The 21,684-nt window shown below is 46.0% G+C and overlaps 1 protein-coding gene across 1 annotated transcript in view; it reads right to left on the bottom strand.

Annotated features, from left to right (window-relative positions):
* Window positions 1–21,684, bottom strand: part of LOC121281971 (chitinase-3-like protein 1) — a 54,292-nt gene that overhangs the window by 18,910 nt on the left and 13,698 nt on the right. Inside the window, exons 3-8 of the mRNA XM_041195260.1 lie at window positions 18,384–18,576; window positions 18,096–18,152; window positions 9,167–9,332; window positions 7,955–8,079; window positions 6,686–6,809; window positions 6,367–6,549 (exon numbers count right to left, since the gene is read on the bottom strand). Coding sequence (XP_041051194.1) covers window positions 6,367–6,549; window positions 6,686–6,809; window positions 7,955–8,079; window positions 9,167–9,332; window positions 18,096–18,152; window positions 18,384–18,576 — 848 coding nt within the window. The remainder of the gene's footprint in view (window positions 1–6,366; window positions 6,550–6,685; window positions 6,810–7,954; window positions 8,080–9,166; window positions 9,333–18,095; window positions 18,153–18,383; window positions 18,577–21,684) is intronic.

The raw sequence follows: 21,684 nt of genomic DNA, 5'->3' as shown, positions 1-21,684 counted from the left end.
CGTGGGTGGAAAACCTCGGTTAAGGAAGAAGGAGGACATGTCAGAGGAACTGTTTTTGAATGTAGCATCATCGGAACAGATGTGACGGAGGCAAAGGAACTGAGAGAATGGGATGGAGTCCTTACAGAAAGCGGGGTGTGAGGAGCTGTAGTCGAGATAGCTGTGGGAGTCGGTGGGTTTGTAATGGATATTGGTGGACAGTCTATCACCAGAAATTGAGACAGAGAGGTCAAGGAAGGGAAGGGAAGTGTCAGAGATGGACCACGTGAAAATGATGGAGGGGTGGAGATTGGAAGCAAAATTAATAAATTTTTCCAAATCCCGACGAGAGCATGAGCGGCACCGAAGTAATCATCGATGTACCGGAGAAAGAGTTGTGGAAGGGGGCTGGAGTAGGACTGCAACAAACAAATTTTTTTGTTTTTATTTTTTGTTTTTAAGATCTCATAATAATGGCAACATCTTCTAAATCTGATTTGCATCCAAGAAACCAGTTAACCTAAATCAGCAGCAACATTTAAAATCTATGCCTCAAGAACAATGATTGGACACTTAACCATACGTTCTTATACTTTTTTTAGTGGACTCTTAACTCGGCTTATTTCTGATGTGTGCGTGCGTCTGCGTCTGTGTCTGTGTCTGTGTGTGTGTCTGTGTGTGTCCGGTTGTGTGCCTGTGTGTGTGTTTCTGTGTGTCTGTCTGTCTGTGTGTGCGTGTGTGTGTGTGTGTGTGTGTGTGTGTGTGTCTGTGTTTCTGTGCCTGTGTGTCTGTGTGTATGTGTGTGTGTCTGTGTGTCTGTGTATGTGTGTATGTATCTGCCTGTGTGTCTGTGTGTCTGTGTGTCTGTGTCTGTGTCTGTGTGTCTGTGTACGTGTGACCGAATGACTGCATGAGCGTTGAATGCTTGATGTTGCATTCGTATTATTTTTCTTGGATTTAGTAGGAGTGTGGCTCCGACTCACCCTCCTCCCCCACACGGAGCTACCGGGAGCGTGTCATACTGGGTGGACCTTAATAGACCCGCCCACATAAAATGATGGCGCGCAGTCGACCATGATAATTGGCCAGCAAGTGTGAAATCCCATCCGTGGTCCAATCACGGGCGGCTTTCCATTTCACAGCCCCTCCCATTTGCCCCTGCCACGCCCTCTGGACCACCTGAAAGTCCCGGCCCGGGTGACGGAACCACCCCTTTCTCAGATTTAGGGGCTGAGGAATTGAAGTTTTCCCATTTAATCCCTATGTTGTTTGAAGAAAAGGTGGATTCCTTCTTTATCTCTCTCAGAAGGTTCGCACAGCAGCTAAAGTGGCTGGACTAACACTGGTCCCTGGTGTTGCAGAGTAAGCTGTCAGGAAAAGCTCAGGACGTTTATTGCCTCTTCCTGAGGAAAGTGCAACAAGTTATGAGGCAGCAAAATGGTCTATTTTAAATAGGAGCTGGCTAGTGCCAGAGGCGTAACATCCGAAATTCGGTATCCTCAGGAAAAGGACTGACCAGACACACCTGGAATTTGAACAGTTTAAGCCGCTCCTTTTTGACAAGTGATGACGGGCGATTAAAATTGAGAGACCAATGAAAACCTTTATGAAATAATTCCCCTCGAGGAGTTATAAAGCTCCATCACTTTCCTGATAAGAACTCACATCGAGGAACCGAGAGTAACAGGAGTAACAGCAGCAACCCTGGCTGATGATTAGGAGCTTGCTCACAAACCCTCAGCACAAAGCAAACCCTTCCCTAGTCACCCCCAACCAACTGAGAAGGATGGAAGATGGGAGAGTAACAGGAGACTGAGCACCCATGGGAGAGCTGGAAACAGAGGGAGTGGGGGGTGGGGGGTGGGGGGGGGGGTGGGTAGAGGGGAAACCTCAGGCCAGGAGGTGCTGGGAAGAGGAGAGTGGACACAAAACCCCTGTGTTTTCACTGCTGCAAGTCAGGCCACCTTGAGATGATTGCTGGAGGTTACGAGAAAAGCCCATGGGATTGGTTGGGGAACACGGACCCCGCTCAGAAATTGGGAGTCAGACAGAGAGCATGGCAGACCAGGCTACAGCTCAGGCTGCATCAGCAAATCCCGGTACATACTATACTATGAGGGCAGATCATTTTTTGAAAAATCCATGAGAGATACAAGGATTTTGTATCAGAAGGGAGAGTGGGCACATTTCCCCAGGGTGAGGAGAGCGAGGCTATAATGATGCTGAGGGATACAGGGGCCAGCCTAACTCTGCTACTAGGAAAAACATGCCCTTCCTACCAGAGGATGCAGAAAGTGCCAAGATGTTGCTAAATAGTATTGAAGGAGGGTACATGCCCATCCACCAGGCACAGCTGGAGTGCAAATTTGGGTCAGGACTGTCATATTTTTATAGTGACATAAAGGCAGCAATCGCTCATAGGGGATTGGGTAAACAGGTTGTGGGTTCATTTATTGAGACTAGGCACATGAGAACATTTATATAAAGGTGATGTCATGCTGCTATCCCTTAAAGGCATATTGCAACAAAGACCGATGATGGTGGGAGTCGTCCCAGTTTGCTTGTGGACAGGGTGGACCTGCTGCTGAGATGAAAAGTGACAGAGAAGCCGCCCAAGGTTGGGAGAAAGAGCAGTTGCAGGAGAAAGTCCCTGGCATTTTTCCTGACTGTGTGCTAAACTGATCTATGGCAGACAAACTCCATTAGAGAAGGCTCAAGTGGCACCTCAGTCAGATCACCCTACTGTCTGGTCATCTGAGACCTTCTTCAGGATTCTAGAGGAGCCTAAGCAGGTAGTATGCAGGTCTTCCATAGCTGTGGCTCAACAAGCTGACCCATTGTTAAAAAGTTACTTCAGACTGTTCAAACTGACGCTGAGGCAGAGGCAATCCCTGAATGCTAGTACATTGAAAATGAGGCTCTGATAAGGAAGTGTCGACCCCCTCAGAGACCTGTAAACAAGGAGTGGACATTGATCACCAGGTTGTGGTGCTGCGGAATGCTGTGTGGCTGATAATGATATAAAAGCACCAATCGCTCACAAGAGATTGTGCAAATATGTTGTGGGTTCATTTATTAACAACAGCCACATGTGAACACATACACATGGACAGAAAGCTTGAGGACTTTAGAGCAGCAGGGCTGTGTGTGCTGTGCCCTGCTCCAGGCCAAAGTGAAACTGCGGCTGGATCACATGACACACTTCCCTTAAAGTGATGACATGCTACTATCCCTTAAAGGTATATTACAACCCCGAGGTATCAAGGGGAAATATTAAGACTAGCACACAAAATCCCGATGGCTAGATATGTTGGTATATAAAAAGCCCAAACACGCATCAGCCAGCATTTTTACTGGCCACACCTCTGCAAGGATATAATGAGGTTTTACAGAATCTGCCATACCTGTCAGGTTGTGGGTAAACTCCAGCCTGAAATAAACCCTGCATCTATGATTCCCAGACTGACTTTTAAGGAACCTTCAGCAAGGTGCTAGTGGAATGTATAAGGTCCCTACCCAAAACAAAAGGGGGCTATTGGTATATCCTTACCATCATGGAAGTGGCTACCCGCTTCCCAGAGGCTGTTCTCCTGAGAACCATATCTGCCAAAACAGTGGTGGGGGAATTAACACAATTCCTTACCCGATATGGACTGCCCACCAAGCTTCAGTCTGATCAGTGTTCAAATTTCATGTGCTGAGTATTCCAGGAAGTCATGGTAACCTGGGTGTGAACCAGTTAAGTCCTCAGTGTAACAGCTGCAGTCACAGGGGCTGTTAGAATGGAGACCCTAAAAAAATGGATCAGGGATACTGCCACAAGTGTCCCCATGACTGGGATAAAGGAGCAGGTTTTCTGCTGCTCACCTGCAGACACTCATCCAATGACCCCACCGGTTTTACTCTGTTTGACTTGGTTGATGGACACCAGGGGCTGAATCATCCCCGATTTGTACAAAGTGCGGTAGCAGCAGGAGAAACGACGTTTTACCCGCCAGCCACAATGGCGGCTTTTCACAAAGTATCGTCCCAAACCCGCTGCATTAATTATGCATTCCTGGGAAACACATTGTTTTCATGCTGAGTGGGCTCTCATTCACTTGCCATCCCATCATCTCGCCGTTTCATCATGCCGGACATCATATTTAAATCCAGCCGTGTGCACACATCTCAGTGCTTTCAGCCCATGACTACCACACGGAAGACATGGTCTTGAAAGGCAAAAAGACTGCAGCCCCCAGATTGAATGATGCATCTCTTCAGTGCCTTTTGGAAGCAGTGGATGCTTGTTGTGATGTCCTCTACCCCCGCTCTGGCTGCCGGATGGGCAGCAACCTCATTAACCCGGCTTGGGAGGCAGTGGCAGCGGTGGTCAGTGCCATCACCCTGCAAAAGAGACCAGCCACCCAGAGCTGCAAGGGGATGAATGATCTCCTCCGTTCTGCCAGGGTAAGTCACTCTTCTCATCACTCTCAACTCACACACTCACAAACCCATCACACACCCACAGGGCCCTCACTCACTGCCAGTTCAAGGGACATCACCATTCACTCTCTCACACACAACCTCATTGTCCTCATCCTGCCCATGGAACCACTCACTACCCACACAGGCCGGGCATCCTTATCCTCTGGCCTGGCAGGCATCCTGCTTACACACTCTCCATCTCTATTTGTACAGGACAAGCTGGCTCACAACAAGAGGGAGATGTCACTTACCGCTGTAACAATACCTGAAAGCAAGGTCCTTACAGACTTTGAAAACAGAGCCATCCAGCTGCAAGGTTACAGCTTGGACTGGTCGTGTGCTGATAGTGAGGTCAACGGTGCTCGAACAAGTGAGGATCCAACAGTGCAACATCCAATATACAACCATGCTGTGAATGATGTGTCCTGTTTCAAAGGCCACTGCCATACACTAATTATCTCTCCTTGCTTTCACAGGCACATCAGCAAAATAGCCAATGGAGTACACGACCCAGGGCCTCCAATCAAGAACTAAAGGATCCTCTGAAGAAGAATCTGGAGGAACCCTCCTTGAAATCCCATCACAGCACTCACCCACACCCTCCACCAACGCAGAGACACACACCTTGGTGGGACGTAGCTTTAGAGTAGCCCCGGGATCACAATCTGGTGAGCACATCGCACTGTCTGATCCACGGCAGGTGGGGGCAGTGACTTCCCAGATGTCCGGTACTCAGAGGACTGCTGAAGGCCAAAGTTGCTGAGTCCAAGCCAGATGACAAGCCCCTGGACTCAGACATTTCACAGTCGCTGGAGCTGCATAGGCAAGCTTGGGAACATCAGGAAGGGATGTCCGCTGCACTCCTCAGATTGCAAGGCAGAGTGGAGGAGTCTGTCTACCTGGACACTGGTGTTAATCACTTGTACATACTGTTCACTATTGTCAATAAACTCCCAAGAATGTCTCCCTGCCTATGGCTCCTTGTTCTAACAGACAGTTTTTGTCTCACTCAGATACTCAGATGTGAAACCTTTCTGCACAAGATGAAGGCAGGTACCTCAGTCCAGGGCCTCTTCCCTGTGTCTGTGCAGCCTTCATACCAAAGTGATGGTCCAGCCTCACACTGCCTGGGCACATTACTGATGCCTGCACCTCGATGGTACTGGTCATTGCTGCCGGAATGTAGTGGGCAGGCGCTACAGAGTTCCCTCATTCTCTCTGTGTGCTCTCAGCATCTTTAAGGTGGGGCTGGCCCCCATCTCTTCAGCATCTGTGACCAGTGATGCTGTGTTCCAGCTCCTGGAGGGGTCAGGTGCTGAAGGCTGACATAGGATCAGGTGCTTTTAAATTGTCATGGCTGCGTCTCTATGATATGACCCTGATCACAGAGCACAAGTGAGCTGCCCTCGGCCAGACAGGAGTCAGACAGTCACAGAGGTTATGTGAAGATCTGTAATCAGGTGAATATTAGGGCCTCCATTGCATCTCTATTTCTCTATGTTTTGACCTTTCTTACCTATCAGTAAACTCTCTGAGACAGGACTTTGCCTCAGGAGCAATGTGCACATGCGTGAAAGATCGCACTTTGACAGATGGGGATTCCCTCCCCACCCCCACACAGGAAGCACATAGCGCTTCCCATCAGGCAGGCCGCTAGGTGGGCCTTCATTGGCCCGCCCACTCAAAATGGCGGCGGGCCCCGTTTCGGCGGCGATCGGCTGTTCACCAGCCACCGAGCCGGTGGGGCCCACAAACCATCCGAGGGGACAATTCTGCCCAATATTTCTAATTTCTAACAGAACCACCAAGGAAATTTTACCACAATGTTTTGAAACAATTTATTCCTGATCACTTTCCACTTAAGATCAACTTTAGAGAAATTGTCATGTGATAACATAATAACATTTCCAGCATAATTACCTCATGGTACGCCAAGAATCCACGTCTATGGGTGTATGGACCAGGTTCACCACCTCCAGAAACTGGAGCACCAACACCTGTTTGGGAGGTTTTAAGGGTGTAGGTATTTCCATATGCTGGAAATGCAACAAGTAGTTTCTCTGATGGTGCACCTTTGTCTCTCCAGTATTTTAAAATATAATCCTGCAAGATAATTTAGCTTGAGATTTTTATTGAGGTTTTTCTAACTAAAAACGTTTTCTTATAATCTATTGGTAAATGTTAACATGATAATATAAATAACAAGATATAGATATCAATTTTTAGCAGGCAGACTTACGATATGAAAGTAAATTTGGAGGCCAAGATCAGCGGAGCCACGATACAGGGGGCTATGGTGTCCAGTGAAATTATTCCACACCCCATGAAAATTAAATGTCATGAGGGAGATAAAATCTAGGTATCTGTTTGAAAAAAACGACATGAAGCATTACAATTCAACATTCTTTTTAATAGTTAATTATATGTATCTTACTGTGGCAGCGGCCCCAATAGTGAAACAATGATTTTAGTCAGAACTCCAGATTTGCAACCTACCTCTGAGTATTGGAGCGAAGGTAACTTTTGTTGATCGATAAAAGCAAAACACTGCGGATGCTGGAAATCCAAAACAAAAATAAAAATACCTGGAAAAACTCAGCAGGTCTGGCAGCATAAGTGGAGAGGAATATAGTTAACGTTTAGAGTCCATATGACTCTTCAACAGAACTAAGGAAAAATAGAAGAGAGTTGAAATATAAGTTGGTATAAGGGGAAGTGGGGGGGAACAGGTAGGGCTGGATAGAGGGCCAGTGATAGGTGGAGATAGCCAAAAGATTTCATAGACCAAAGGACAAAGAGGTGTTGACGTTGGTGATATTATGTAAGGAACGTGCTAATAGGTGACATTAAGGGTAGAAAGCAGGACGAGCAAGGGACAAATAGCCCTAGTGGGGGTGAGGTGGAGGGAATGGATCAAAATAGGCTAAAGGGTGTTCACTAGGTTGGAGAAGAGTATCTCAGAAAATGGGAAATATCAAGCGGCCTCATTCTCCACCCTCCAGCCTCCATGTTGCTTCATTCAGAGAAGCACAGGGAATCTGGACAGCAGTTACAGCTAAAGCAGGAAATTGGGGAGCTGAGCAGACAGAATAAAACTGAATAAAATCAAAATAACAAATATTGTTCTGTAGACAGAATGTTGTGTTATTTCCGGAGCTACTTTGTGTAAAACTTCATTCAGAAATCTTTCACTGAGGCTGCTTGTTGACAGCTCACTCATATTAAAGGAAATGTCATTAAAACAGGCCCTTGGCTTGAATCCTTGATTATTTCCTGGTGTTTCTGAGGAGCATTGAAGGAGGAAGAATGCAATTTAAAGTGGATGTTTGGACCATGACTGGGAGTTAGGAAGAGTTTCTCTGTCAACACAGTAGAAATTAACAATGTTCCAAATCTTTAGCTGTTCTTCACAAGATGAATAAAACTCTTTCAATTGGTTTGTAACTGTAAATGATCCAGAATGAGACCTTTTTCCAAATGTTATAAGTTTGAATCTTCCTGTACTCACTGTGAAACCTCAGCTATCTCATATCCCACATCGACAGCCAATTTATTAGCAGCCACAGGAGCTGTTAGCAGGAGCCTGTCCCTCCCAGAAGACTGTGCCTCGTTTGTAAAGGCCTCCATCAATTCCTACAGAGGATGAGCAATTGTTAATGATGATAAACTTTCTTCAGAACATAATTCATGTAGTCACAGCTCCAACTGATAATCTACATTCATGGACATTCCATGTTTCTTAAAGCGCTGTTATTAGCTATGAATAGGACTTATTGTGTATGATACTGTGTGTACTTCCCTGAGATTCTGGCTTAACTAAATATGCTGGAGTCACTTTCAGTGCTTGTCCAGCCATCATTGTTATGAATGTGTGTCCTTCACTGGTATTGGGGATGCATTATTGATTTTAGATAATCTCTAAGGGGATAATTTTCTCCTTATCAAGGGGGGCAGAGCAGGAGCGGGCATGGGTGGGTGCGCAGCCAAACACTGCCCACAATCGACAGGGCCAATTTACATGGGTGGGCCAATTAAGGCCCGTCTAGCATGACGCTCACCCGGAAGCAGTGAGCGCTACCTGTGCGGGTGGGGGGTAGTAGGCTGAGCGCTCCCTGTGCGGGTGGGGGGTGTAGGCTGAGCGCTCACTGTGCGGGTGGGGGGTGTAGACTTAGTTGAGGCCTGTGCTCTTTAATGCTTGCGCGTGACATAATGCAGAAATCTTCCTGAGGCACAGAGCGGACTCGGGAAGATTAGTTTGATTATCAAAAATTTTAATAATAAAGAAAAAAAAAATTTGACATGTCCCGTCATGTGACACGAGCTGGGACATGTCAATGAACTTTAATAAAAACTTTTATTCAATTTATAAACACTTCATGAAACCTCATCCAGCCCGTGATGTATACAAAGGACACCTGGGCTCTTTACCTGCCTCCCAACATTAAGGTTGGACAGGCAGCTCCGGTAAGTATTTTAATTAGTTTTTAAATGGCCTTAACAGGCCTTTGAGAGGTTGGCGGGCGCGCAGCCAAGTCCAGTGTGTGGCCACCGAACTGAAAATCAGAATGGCGCACAGTGACATCGGGACACATGTCCAATGTGACCACGCATCATTTTACACGTCGGTGAGTGGGACCCGCTCCTACTCACGACCCGAAGATTCTGGCCTCAATGTTTTTCGAAGATGTTACATTAAAAATGATAGCTTTAGATGTTTCACCTTGACCAAGAGTGTGAAATGTCGTTTTTCTTCTGGTGAATAGCCTCGATAGACAGGAAACCTCCAGTCCAGGTCTAAACCGTCAAATCTGTGCTTCCGCAGAAAGGTAATTGAAGCATTGATGAATGTTGCTCGAGTTTCCTGTGTAGCTGCCAAGCTGCTAAATCTAATCATCAGAAGAGATTTTAGAGAGAGAAAGCAATAAATCTCAAATCGATAAATCTCCTTTTGAGAATCGGGCCATTATTTCTGGCTAGCACTGTTTCATTGAACACTTAACATGCTCATTCTAATCTTCACTCTATGTAGTATAATGGGTTAACTGCTGGAATATGCTAATGTGTGATGTAGATGACGATGCATCCCAAATGCTAGTCAGTCATGTGTTAGGCTCTCTCACTCACTCACTCACTCTCTTTTTTGAGAGAGAGAGCAGTTGTAATCTTGCCTAGAGCTACATGCCTCCTCTGTAATCTGTTTACGAGTTATCCTGATAAACAAGTGTTAAGCAGATACCGGAGGATGTCTGCAGTCTGCCTAAGATCCAAGCGTTATGCCTAGAGTCCAAGACTGAAGGACCCAATCTCAGAATATTGTGGCAGTGGTGGAGACACCAATGTAAAAGAGGCAGTGGTGTTATTGGAGGAACCACAGAGTGAAGCAACCTTTGAAAGCAGATTGAGAAATTTTGCCCTGCAGAAGGGGGCACACTGGAGAGAGGTAACGATGATCAGACCTCAGCCCTTACCCCACCCATTTGACTGCCTCAAGGACCCACAGAGGGGCCAGCAGTGGGAGTTATGGAAATGTCATGTTCTATGGTACTGAGCAGCATCAGGTCTTCGTGAAATAAAGGCTAAGCTCCAAGTTAGCTTCCTTTTTTATACAGTAGGTCCAGTAGCAGGTGACATTCTCCTAAGGCAGGGTGTATATGACTTCACTGCAGATTATTGATTCCATTACTAAGTCCTTGTGCACCACACAATCCCGTTACTGAGCAAGCAGTACAAGTGTACGATGTGGCTCAAACTCAGACTGTCAAATCGGGCTTTAATTGGTTGCAATTCTGAGGTTTTATATGACTCCGTTGACTTTGTAGGCCCACAGGCGGTGAGCCCCGCACACAAGGAAGTCCGCCAAACTGTATAAAAAGGCATAAAAGGTTGTTGGTGTGACAAACAAGTATAGACTGTCTAACAGGGGGGCGTGGAATGTTTCCAGTATGACAAAACTGGACATCTCCAGCATTTCTGCAAATCCAGTAATTTAAATCAAAGTTACAGACCAGCGAGTATTTATGAAACACTTTCCAACAAATGCAGTATCCGGAAAATGATGAGCCCACAGAATTCCTGGGGGAAGTAGATTGCCTTAACCCAGATTGCTGCTCAGTTACAAGTTCAAGGCTTTGATACTTTTTTTAAAAATTTGATACTGGAACTGCTGACAACATATTAGTGATAACCTCGGCTGACTTCAGCCAATGACCCTTTATCGATTAGATATCAAGTTACAAGGTCAGGTGGCACTGACTCCAAACAAAGGCATGATTATTGCTCCTTTCAGCTACAACAGGTAAAAGATTGTTGATTCTCTCTATGTTCTTCACAAGCAATGTATATCCTTATTGAGTGGCGATGTTGACATACTCCTAGGAACCCTAGAAAAGTCAGGTGATGCTTACCTTTTGATCCACTCACTGTCCTTCATGCAAATATCTTCAACTTTTTACTTAGAATCAGTGGAAGTTCAGCCTTCAGAAGCTGAGGACATTTATACTCTCAGCAGTAAGTTCCTTTCTTTTACAGAGACACCATCCACTAGACCCAGGGCAGACAAGGAAGTTATGGATCCCTCAGTCCTTCATAGAGTAAGGTCAGAGGTGGAGGATACAGAAGGGCACTGCAGCAGACAGTGACCATGAAGACCTGCTGGAGTTGAATTGGCTCTTCCTAGAGAATGATGAGGAAGAATCCCTTGCAGTACTGAGCGGCCTATTGGAGGTTGGGGTCCTGGAAAATGATTCATCTCTCCCATTGTTGGGTGCAGCTTATGATGTCTCTGTTGTCTTTTTAGAAGAATCAGATGTGCTTTTAGTTGCTGAGCAGCATTCAGATCTTAGTTCCACTTTATCTGCTGATATATTGCCTACGTTATCTCCTGTTGTTCATGAAGAGTCTTCCTCAGAAAATGCTTTGTTTGAGTTCAAGTTAGAGTCCATAGATGATCACCCTGTTAGAAAACTGGGTCCTTCCCAGGGTGAAAGTCAATGGGCACCAACACTTCAGTCCCAGCTGACAGGCTTCTTCTCTTCAGAGCTGGAGGACAGCACAGAAGTTGCAGCAGAATCTTTAGCATTTCTGAAGCTGTGGAATCCTATGCAGCAAGCTTGCCTCTGAGTTATTCATCTACATGAAATTTGTCTTAATTTTGACATCAAAATTTGTCCCAGTGCGGAAGATGGTGCTGTCTTGTCTCCATATCCTCAGTAATTCTTCTCATTGCCCAGGATGGAGCAGCTTCACACAGAGAAAAGTGTGGCTCTCTTACCACTGTCGACACAAAGCAAACATTCCTTCTGAAATATCATTGGGAAATCATCTCTTCTTCTTTTCCTGAAAGAATGACTGGAATTTTGTCATGTGTCCCTTTATTGTCTAAATTCATTGAAATCTCAGGTCTCCAATGCCTTTTCGCTCTTTGATACGGATGTTGATGATACAGCTGTTGATGATACAGCTGCTGATGATACAGCTGTGACAGTCTTCCAAAGAGCTGAAGAACATTCCTCTTCTGAAGCTTCTTCCCAGAGCCCTTTGAAGGAGCAGCAGGTTCCTCAGAGTGTCCTGATGTCTTCTCTTCTCATTCCAGAGGGTCGAAAGATCAATTCTCTTCAGCCTTCTCGTTTGAATCAGTCTTTCATTGAAAAGCCTTTGTAGTTCCTGCAGTTTAGTCATTCTGAAATCTTCACTCCGATTCCCAGCTTCGCTGACAGCAATGCTGATAAAATGTTGTCCTATTCTGCAGATCCTGATGTCCTACCAGATGTAGAGGAAAACCCTCGTGTCTCCAAGTGATCTTCCCTAAGCACTGAGAATACTGATGGAGTTTGAATGCCCAGCACTGTGACTGAGGGAGGGGGAGAGTGGGAGTTGGATTTGAGTAGAATCAGGAATTGTAAAAAGGGAGTTACAGAAATACAATGTAAAGAGTGAAAGAGGTAGCTGGGATATTCTGCCCCTGATCGTGAGGCATGTTCAGTGACAAGATCAGAGAAAGCCCTAGTCATGTTTCCTGACAACGTAAATCCAGGATGTGTTTGGCCCCTCTGCCTGCCAATGGTGGGCCTTGTTTCCCACCTACAAACATTGGGAACTTCATTTTAATAAATTTGCATCTGATTATTGTGGCTAAATGCAGGATTTACTGAGGAGTGTGTCTCTGTGCTGGTGGAGGGTACGGCTGAGAGCTGTGATGGGTCTTCAATACTGGTGCCTGCGGATTCCTCTTCCATGGTGTCCTCAGGGCTTGAGTCGAGTACCTGGCTCATGGACCCTCTCAGCTGCTTCGCAGATGTACCTGCGAAAGCAAGGAAAGATCATTAGTGCATGGCAGGGACTGCGGAGCAGGGGAAGTGACTCAAAGCATGGTTTTCTGATGGACGTTGCACTTGTGGATCCTCACTTGGTTGAGCCCTGCCGACCTCACCAACAACAGAGGAATGTGCAAGGTCATTGATATCCAGCTGGATGGCTCTGTTTTCAAAGTCTGTGAGGACCTTGACTATCGGGTATTCCTCCACCAGTCTGCAACCTCTCCATTTTGTCCTGTGCCAACTTGTCCTGCATAAATACAGATGGAGAGGGTGTAAGAGGAATGCCTGTCAGACCAGATGAGAAGGATGCCTGGCATGTGTGGGCGGTGAGTGATGCCATGGATGGGATGAGGATATGATCTGGTGGGCAGGTGAATGTGTGTATGAGCAAGCGAATGGTGATGTCCCTTGAACTGGCAGTGAATGAGACCCCTTTGAATGTTTGATGGGTTTGTGAGTGTGTGAGTTTTTCTTTATTCATTCAAGGGATGTGGGCTTCACTGGCTAGATCAGCATTTATTGCCCAACCCTAGTTACCCTTGAGAAGGTGGTGGTGAGCTGTCTTCTTGAACTGCTGCAGTCCCTGTGGTGTAGGTACATCCACAGTGCTGTTAGGGAGGAAGTTCCAGGATTTTGACCAAGCGACAGTGAAGGAATGGTGATATATTTCCAAGTCAGGATGGTGAGTGGCTTGGATGGGAACTTCCAGGTGGTGGTTTTCCCATCTATCTGCTGTCCTTGTCCTTCTTGATGGTGGCGGTTATGGGTTTGGAAGGTGCTTTCTAAGGAGCCTTAGTGAATTGCTGCAGTGCATCTTGTAGATGCAGATATTGGGCGTTGATGGTGGAGGGAGTGAAAGTTTGTGGGTATGGTGCGAATCGAGCGGCTGCTTTGTCCTGGAGAGTGATGAGAAGAGTGACATACCCTGGCAGAATGGAGGAGATCATTCATCCTTTTTGGGCACTGGGTGGCTGTCCTCTTTTGCAGGCCGTTGACACTGATCATCATTGGCACCACCTCCCAAGCTGGATTGGTGACCTTGCTTGCTGGTCCTCATGCAGAGTGGAATAGAGGACATCAAGGTGGGCCTCCACCACGTGCAATAGGTGCTCAAGGGAGTTGTTGCTAAATTCAAAGGCAGCATGTTTCCTCCCTGTGGCAGCCATGACTTTCCAGCAGCTTTCGATCCCTCTGTGCAGGGGCCCCCTTTCAATATGGCGCCCGGATAACTGAAGGTCTGAGGTCATGGCGAGGCAGGTGGACCAGAGGAAGCCCCATCATCTTTCCAATGTGAAACCTGTCCGATTCACATCCTTTCACCTGATATGAAAGCCTCTGCATTTTTCAACAAAGTGCCACACAATACGGTGAGAAAAGCAGCCATTGCCATCGGCAGGTCAAAATCCGCTTTCCCTGCCTGGTATTGGACTTTGCCAATTTCTGCGGTGATTCAGCCCATAATTTCATCCTGTTGTTAAAACATAGGATAATATATTTGGGGGCGGTGTAGTATAAGGGTTTAACAGAGGGATATTTTCATGTCTGATGTTGACAATGGTATACCACAGGCACTTGCAAGTCACATGTTAGACTCTCAAGAGAGTTGCAATCATGCCTTTGAGCCAAGCGCCTACTCTGTAACCCGGTTAAAGTAGTGATGCTATGCAAGTGCTAAGCAGATACCAGTGAATGTCTGCAACCTGCCTAAGAATCCAGTCCCACACCTAGATGCAAGGCAGAAGGACCCAATCCCAGAATTCTCTCTATTAATTTAATGCCTGCATTGTTTTAAAAACGAGCACAGTGTATTATGAAAATGTTAAATCTTCAAAAAGGAACATTGTCGCTTAATTTGGACTTTTTGTAGAAATTTCCAAAAATCTTCTTGAATAATTTTCTACTTGAGTTTACAAAATTTTACACAAGTGAAGTTGGACTTTGAAAAACCTGTACCTGGCTTTATTTTACATTCCTATGCTGTGGGTTACATTTCTGGCACAGGTTGAAACCCAAATTTATTCACATACCTTAGTTCTGAAAGTGATGCAATGGCTCCTGACTGAAAAGCAAACAGCAGCTTCTGTGTTCCATTCTTGACTCTGAATTGTGTTTGGTATTTGGTATTTTGGTATTTGGTATTTGGTATTCTTGACTCTGAATTGTGTTTGGTGATGCACTTCGGACCTGTAATTCTCTCGCTGTTTGTTTGTTGCTTGTGAATGTTGCAGAAGGGAGGAGGTGAGCTGATGGCTGTGTGGTGATTTTTACAAAATGGGTTTTTTTGGAAACAAAACTTTAAATGGTGAAAATTCAGTGTTGCCTGTACTTTCTGAGATTACAGTATGATGCACCTGTAGTTCAGAAAAAAGGAGTTTTCTCTGAGTTGAGTTACAGACAGGAGGGAGATTAATTTAAACAGCCTCGATTTCTCCACTCACTAGCCATTCGTAAACAGAAAGGTGTTTCTGATTTTTGATTTCCCGCTTTATAAGTGGTGGCGTATTTTCCCCAGCCCCTCAGCTTGGAGTGATCCAATCCTTTATTAATAACCCCATAGCAAACTCGAGATGAGGTAAAATAAGAAGGTTGGTTTATTTTACACACACAAAACGTGGGAAGGGGCTTTGCAACACCAGGCCTTTTTACACTCAGACAATAAAGGAGGGATAAAGAAAAGAAAAGGATACAGGGCAAGATCAAGATAAAAATAAGAGTTATGTTTACATGTGAGTCAAGAATCCAGCGTTGAAAAGTATAGTGGCATACTCCTTCAGAGTTTAACAGGCTGAAACTGTTGCAGGGTGATCTGTCTTTTCAGAGGCAAGGATTTCCACGATGGGAGAAGATATTTAGAGATGAATTAGTCTTGAAAGCACAGATACAGGAGTTACCGTGTTCTAATAGTTCCCAGTATAGATAAAGGCCAGGCACTTTACCTGGACAGAGCTCTTTCTACTGCAATCTGTTGGATGATAAATTGGTAGACTGCCTGGGTTCAGTTCTACACACCAATATTACAGGTTCTGGCAGCCTGGGAGGCCATGTGGCATATGCCCCAATTCTTCTACCGGGCGTTTAATATTGAGGTGTTTAATAGAGGAGTCAGGGTTACCTTTACCCTTTGCAGCTGCATTGGCTGGAGCTCTCTGCCTTAGAAATGTAAAGAGTCTTGGTGCATTTCTTTGGAACTTGATTGTCGGCAGTCACAGACGGCATTAACATTTCACTAAAGATAATAAGATCCCTGCTGGTTTCTGAAGGTTAGAAATTCCTCTGGTATGAGTCATGTCTCATCAGGGTAAAGCCTTGCCCATTTTTAAAATAAAAATAATAATGGATTTACCGGACCTGCTACATCGGTCCCCACTGCAGAGCATGTGACATGGCAGCCAAAAGTCTATTGCCTTCATCGACACCGGTAAAACCCACCAGGACCAGAAGATCATACAGACAGTCTTTTGGATAAGCCATCAAATGAAAGCCCTGTCTGATCTTTCAGGTGGATGCCAAAAAATCCAATACAGCACATTTAAACAATAGCAGAGGAAATCGTGCCAGCGTCTCACTCATTCTTTATCGCTCAACCAACATGAATAAAACAGGTTGACTGTTCAATATGCTCTGCACAAACTGGCTATTGTGTTTACTACATTGCAACAGTAACTACAATTCTCACGTACCTCATTGGCTGTAACACATTTAGGATGTCCTGATGTTGTGAAAGGAGGGCCAGAATATTGCTGTCTGTGGACGGGGATGGGACCCTACACGCCAACGCGTAAAATGTTGCGAGACGACATTGGGCGTGTGTCCCGACATCATTGCGCATCATTTCGATACTGCGTTCAGCGGGCATGCGTCAGAGGTGGCTGTGCGACCAGCCTCACTGTCAAAGGCCTATTAAAGCCATTAGGAAAGTAATTCTGCTCATTAACTGGGTTGCCTGTCCAACCTTAAGGTTGGTGGCAGGCGAAGAACCCAAGAGGTCTTCATTCCCACAGGCGGGATGAGGTTTCCTGAAGGTTTAATAAAATTATTAAATACATATTGCCAATTGCACAAGCATGTCCCAGCTGATGTGACACTGTCACATGAGGGGATATGTTTAAACAATTTATTAGATCATTTATTGATAATTTTCATTATCAACTTAATCTCCCTAATGTAGCTCCGTGCCTCAGGGAGATTGTGCTGAGCACTACCCGCCGTGCGTGACGCTGCGTGGGCCGTAATTGGCCCCGCCCATGTAAGATGGCAGCGCGCAGCCAATCACAGGCGGCAATCGGCTCCACGCCTCCCCCATACCCGCCCACTCCCGCCCGACATTGGTAAGATGCAGCCCGAGATTTACAAATACAGGTTATTTCATGGAGAACTCTTAAATCCTGCTATTTTCCTTCCATGTAATGTAAAAGTCAATTATTGCACATCGTCAGATCAGTACGTGTTCTATAAATTTCATACAGGTGGAGAGACTATGAAGGAAAAGAAACCCTGTTCATTCATTGCTTGCCACCAGCAGCTTCGCACAGCTTTTCTGTTTGTGTGACACTGTGCAAAATGTCAACAATTCCCCCAGAAATCAGATCCTTTGTATTTTTCTTTGCATAAAGAGTAATCAAACTGTGGAATGGGCTTTGAGGAAAAGGAATGAAGAAATCACTTGTATTTATACAGAGATTTCCACATGCACAGCATTTCACAAATACTATTTTAAAATGGAGATACTGTTACCGTGTAAGGCAAGGTGGATATGAAATATTAAAAGCTTTTAAGAAGCGATCAGATATAGCAATGTGAAACTTTAAGGCTTTCCTGTATGAATACACTAAGGATGTCCTTCTTCCTCTTTAAACATCTTGTGCAGTTGTGAAATACAATGAAAGTGTGGGAGGAAATTCTCCATTAACTAACTGGAATGTCAGTCAGGACAGATGATGCTCCCTGTCCCATCCGCATGGTCACTGAGAGACGATGAACACAGATCCCCAGTGATAGTAAATTTGTAATTTCACAATGTCCCTTCGGAGTGTCCAATCTTCCCCATTCAGCAGTGGGGAACCAATATCTTTGAGTTCAATTCCTCCTAAAGTCACCATACTTTTGGATTGTCTGTCTGACAGGGCAAGCTACGTTTCTCAACATCTAAAGGGAAATCTGATAAGAAGCCTCAAACTCAATAAGCTAAGTGTCCGTTGCCAGTTCTTTTGCATAATTGAAAATGACAAATTTAATTTTACCAAAAAAATCACAGAAAAACTTACACTGATATTTACAAACACACAACTCACTAACTTTGGGACTAAAACAGTTTGGGGTATTTATAGATTTTACCTTCTTGTTCCAAAATTCCAACCTCCGAACCCTAAAAGTGTTTTCAGATTCTTATTTCTGTTAAGAAAAATTATAAAAACCATGAGCGTCAGTATTACAGTGAATAAGGGAGGAGCATACTTAATTTACATTTCATTTCTAGACCTACATAAAGAATAAACATCAATTATGTCAATGATCACTTGGTTACAGAATTCTTTAAATAAGCTAAATTGAGAATAACTGTAAATTGTAAAATGGATCTGAAATGTGTAAATAATGCCGCTCAGAGAGAATAATATGACTTACTTATCTTTCAGGTCATTAAAGCTCTTGTACATAGGTTCATCTGCCCATTGAGAGATGTCATCTGAGGTATTGGCATGGGAATAAACCAGGTGGGTGCACAGGCAAGCGTCAATATTTTCTGGGTAGAACTTAATATCTTTAAATCTGTATGGGGACCATTCTAAGTAGTAGCAAAGCAGTGTGTAGGAGGAGACTAAAATGCAAAGAATGTATTGTAGTTATTTGAAATATTAAAGATAATAAAGGTGACAAAACTGGAAAAAAGAAACACACAACAAACATTCCTGAATCCTTGGGCCTGATGGGAATAAACATTTGCTGGGGTTTTAAATGCATTTTTACTCATGTTCACAGGGAAACTTTTGCATTTATCTTCAAAGTAAATTGTTTGTCTTCAATGCTCCTGTCAGAGAGTTACGCACAATAAGAGAATTTGGGTTTACATCTCCCACAACCTTTTGTCAATTAATATTAATTTGCATGTTTTAATTTGCATTGAAGATAAATATTAACCCTTCCCACCCTTATTTAGAGGAACCTGAATAATTGACAGAAATTGGAAAGTCTGTTCCCATCTTGCAGGATGGGAGGTGGAAATCCCAGTGCTGATGGCTAAGAAAACACCCATGTTTGGAAACCGGAAAAGTCACCTGGGCTGTATAAACCTGTCATCCTAACCTTCAAAGATTCTTACCATATCACTCAATCTCCTCTCCCAATACACATGGTTAGGCTGGGATTTTCCATGCCTGTTGGCTTCGGGTGTGTTCATTCAGTGATGTGAGCAGACAATATGGTGAGATTAGTTTCACGATGGTGTGAAACCAGTTCACGATCGTCTGCTCAGCCTGCCAAGAGTGGGCTGCATTCCCTGCCATTGGACGTTGGGAACCTCATTGTAATATAGCAGCATATCATTATTAGGCCTGCCCGCCAGGATCGTCCACCCTGCAGGATCGTCCATCCACGTCGGGGGGAAAACACGCCGGCATTGAACACATCGTGACAACCGTGACCAGCAGATGTCGGGATTTACCTGCCAAGGCTTGGCGCACTACGCGGATATCCGAGGAACAGAAGATGCTGGAGACTGATATCAATGGCACACTGGAGGAACATCCATGCCATGCTGGGTTGATTCTCATGGACATGGCTCTGCTGCAAAGCAGCTCATTGAAGTTGGTCAACCACCATTGATGCACACAATGGATGATGGTCGAGGGGGTGGGAGCGGAAGGGCTAGGATCAGCTGGGAAAGGAAGAAATGTCAGGATGGTGGGCGGCTGGGAGAGTGGGAATGCAGTTGTCAGGATGGGCTAAGGTTCAGAGGGGGGAATGAAGGTATCGGGTGAGAGGTTGGTGGGAGGGAGGGAGAATAGGAGGAGGGGGGCAAGCGGAGAAGACGGTGGGGAGAGGGGAGAATGTCCAGGGGGTGGAAGGGGTGGGGAAATGGGAGAGTGCACAGGGGAAGGAAGCGGTGGGGAGAGGAGAAATTGTCCAGGGGGTGGAAGGAGTGGGGAGAGGGGAGGGAGTAGGGTGGGGGAAGAAGTGAGACTGGAGGAAGATGTAAGGTTAGAGGAAAGAGTGCTGAGGGTGGAGAGAGTAAGGGTGGGGGAAGAGGAAAGGGTGGAGGAAGGAATAGGGAAGAGAGGGCAGGAGGGGTTCTGGGGGTGGGGGGGACAGTTTATGGGAGGAATGTTTATGGATGAGGTGGGTATGTGCAGGTGAACGTGCATGGGAGGGGTCAGATAGGTCCATGTCTGCCTCCTGAGCAGTGAACTAAGTGTGGGTGTGGTATGGAGGAAGATTGAGAATGACCGTAGGCAGAGTGAGGCGGTAAGGTGAGAGGGTGAGGGTGTGACGGTAGCGATAGAGGGGACAACGAGGGTGGTTGGTGGGGAGCCAGATGCAAACACAGACCCTGGGGGTGGGAAGGAGGAGGTCGGGGAGGCTAATGTGGATGGGGGTGGGGTTTTGGGAAGGAAGGGAATGTGCACGTTCACCTGGACATCCCCAAAGGAAAGGGGTTGTGGCTGGAAAGGTCACGGAGGGGAGGTGGAAAGTAATGTTGGGAGCGAAAGTAAAACTGAATGAGCAGCATGCTCTCTAAATCAAAAGTGAAATGAGAGTCATGGTGGGCGAGATCAGATGCTGCATGGGGGTGTGATCAGTGGGTGGGTGGAGATGCAGGTCAGCTCAGATGGACAAATGAAAGCAAACCCCTCCAGGCAGCATTCATAATGCTCGGGACATTAAGGCAAGGGCTTGCATGAGCCTCCTAAAAGCCCTGCCCCACACAGGCTTTTCCCTTCCGAATCACTCGTGGGTCGACTGCTCCCTCTGCGGTGACAGGTCTTCCGGGCTGCTTATTTCCAGCTCTTCACTGGAGGAAAAGCCCTCTTGGCTGCAGGTGAGGACATGAATGAAGCTGAGGGACTGGCTGGCTGAGGGTATCGGTCCCTTGGCAGAGCTCCCTGTGAACCAAAGTAGAGAGAATGAGTACATGGAAGCAGAGTCAAAAGCAGGAGAGAGAGCACTCACAGTTGCGTTGAGGGAGGGGGTGATGTGGTGCAGGATCATCAGGTGTTTGCTTCAACCTCACCATCGGTGGGCAGGGTTCACATCCTCACCAGTCAGCAGGATGGCACACTCCTCAATGTGGGCCATTCCACCCCTGGTCTGGGACCTCTCCCTGCTGATGTGAGCCGGCTTCTCCTGCATGGAAACAGATGGAGAGAGTGTGAGCAGGACACATGGCACTGAGTGGGATGTTTGTCTGCTGAGTGGCGCTATGGATAGGAATGAAGATGTGAGCTCCAGAGGATATGAGCCTGATGGAGATGGGAGGATGTGTGTGAGAGTTAATGGTGTTGTCCCCTGAGATGTGAGATCCCTGTGGATGTGTGATGGGTTTGCGAGTGTCAGTTGGGAGTGATGAGGAGAGTGAGTTACCCTGGTGGAATGGATGAGGGCATTAGCACTGACCACTGCTGTCACTGCATCCCAAGCCTCGTAGGTAACAATGCTGCCTCTCCTGTGGCAAAAGCGGAGGTAGAGGACACCGTGACAGACCCCCAAAGCATCCAAAAGACATTCCAGTGACACGCTGCTAAACCTGGAGGCCGCAGTCTCCTTACCTTTCGTGGACATCTTCCCTACAGCAGTTGTGAGCTGGAAATACTGAGATATGGTGCGTGCGGCTGGATTCAAATATGATGCTCGGTGTGGTGAAGCATCGAGGTGATGGCGTGGTAGGCGAATGAGAGCCTGCTCACCATTGAAGCAGCTTGTTTCCTGGGAA

This window comes from Carcharodon carcharias, chromosome 9, assembly GCF_017639515.1.
Source record: "Carcharodon carcharias isolate sCarCar2 chromosome 9, sCarCar2.pri, whole genome shotgun sequence".
NCBI classification, from domain to species: domain Eukaryota; kingdom Metazoa; phylum Chordata; class Chondrichthyes; order Lamniformes; family Lamnidae; genus Carcharodon; species Carcharodon carcharias.
This window is presented reverse-complemented; position numbering and strand designations above follow the sequence as displayed.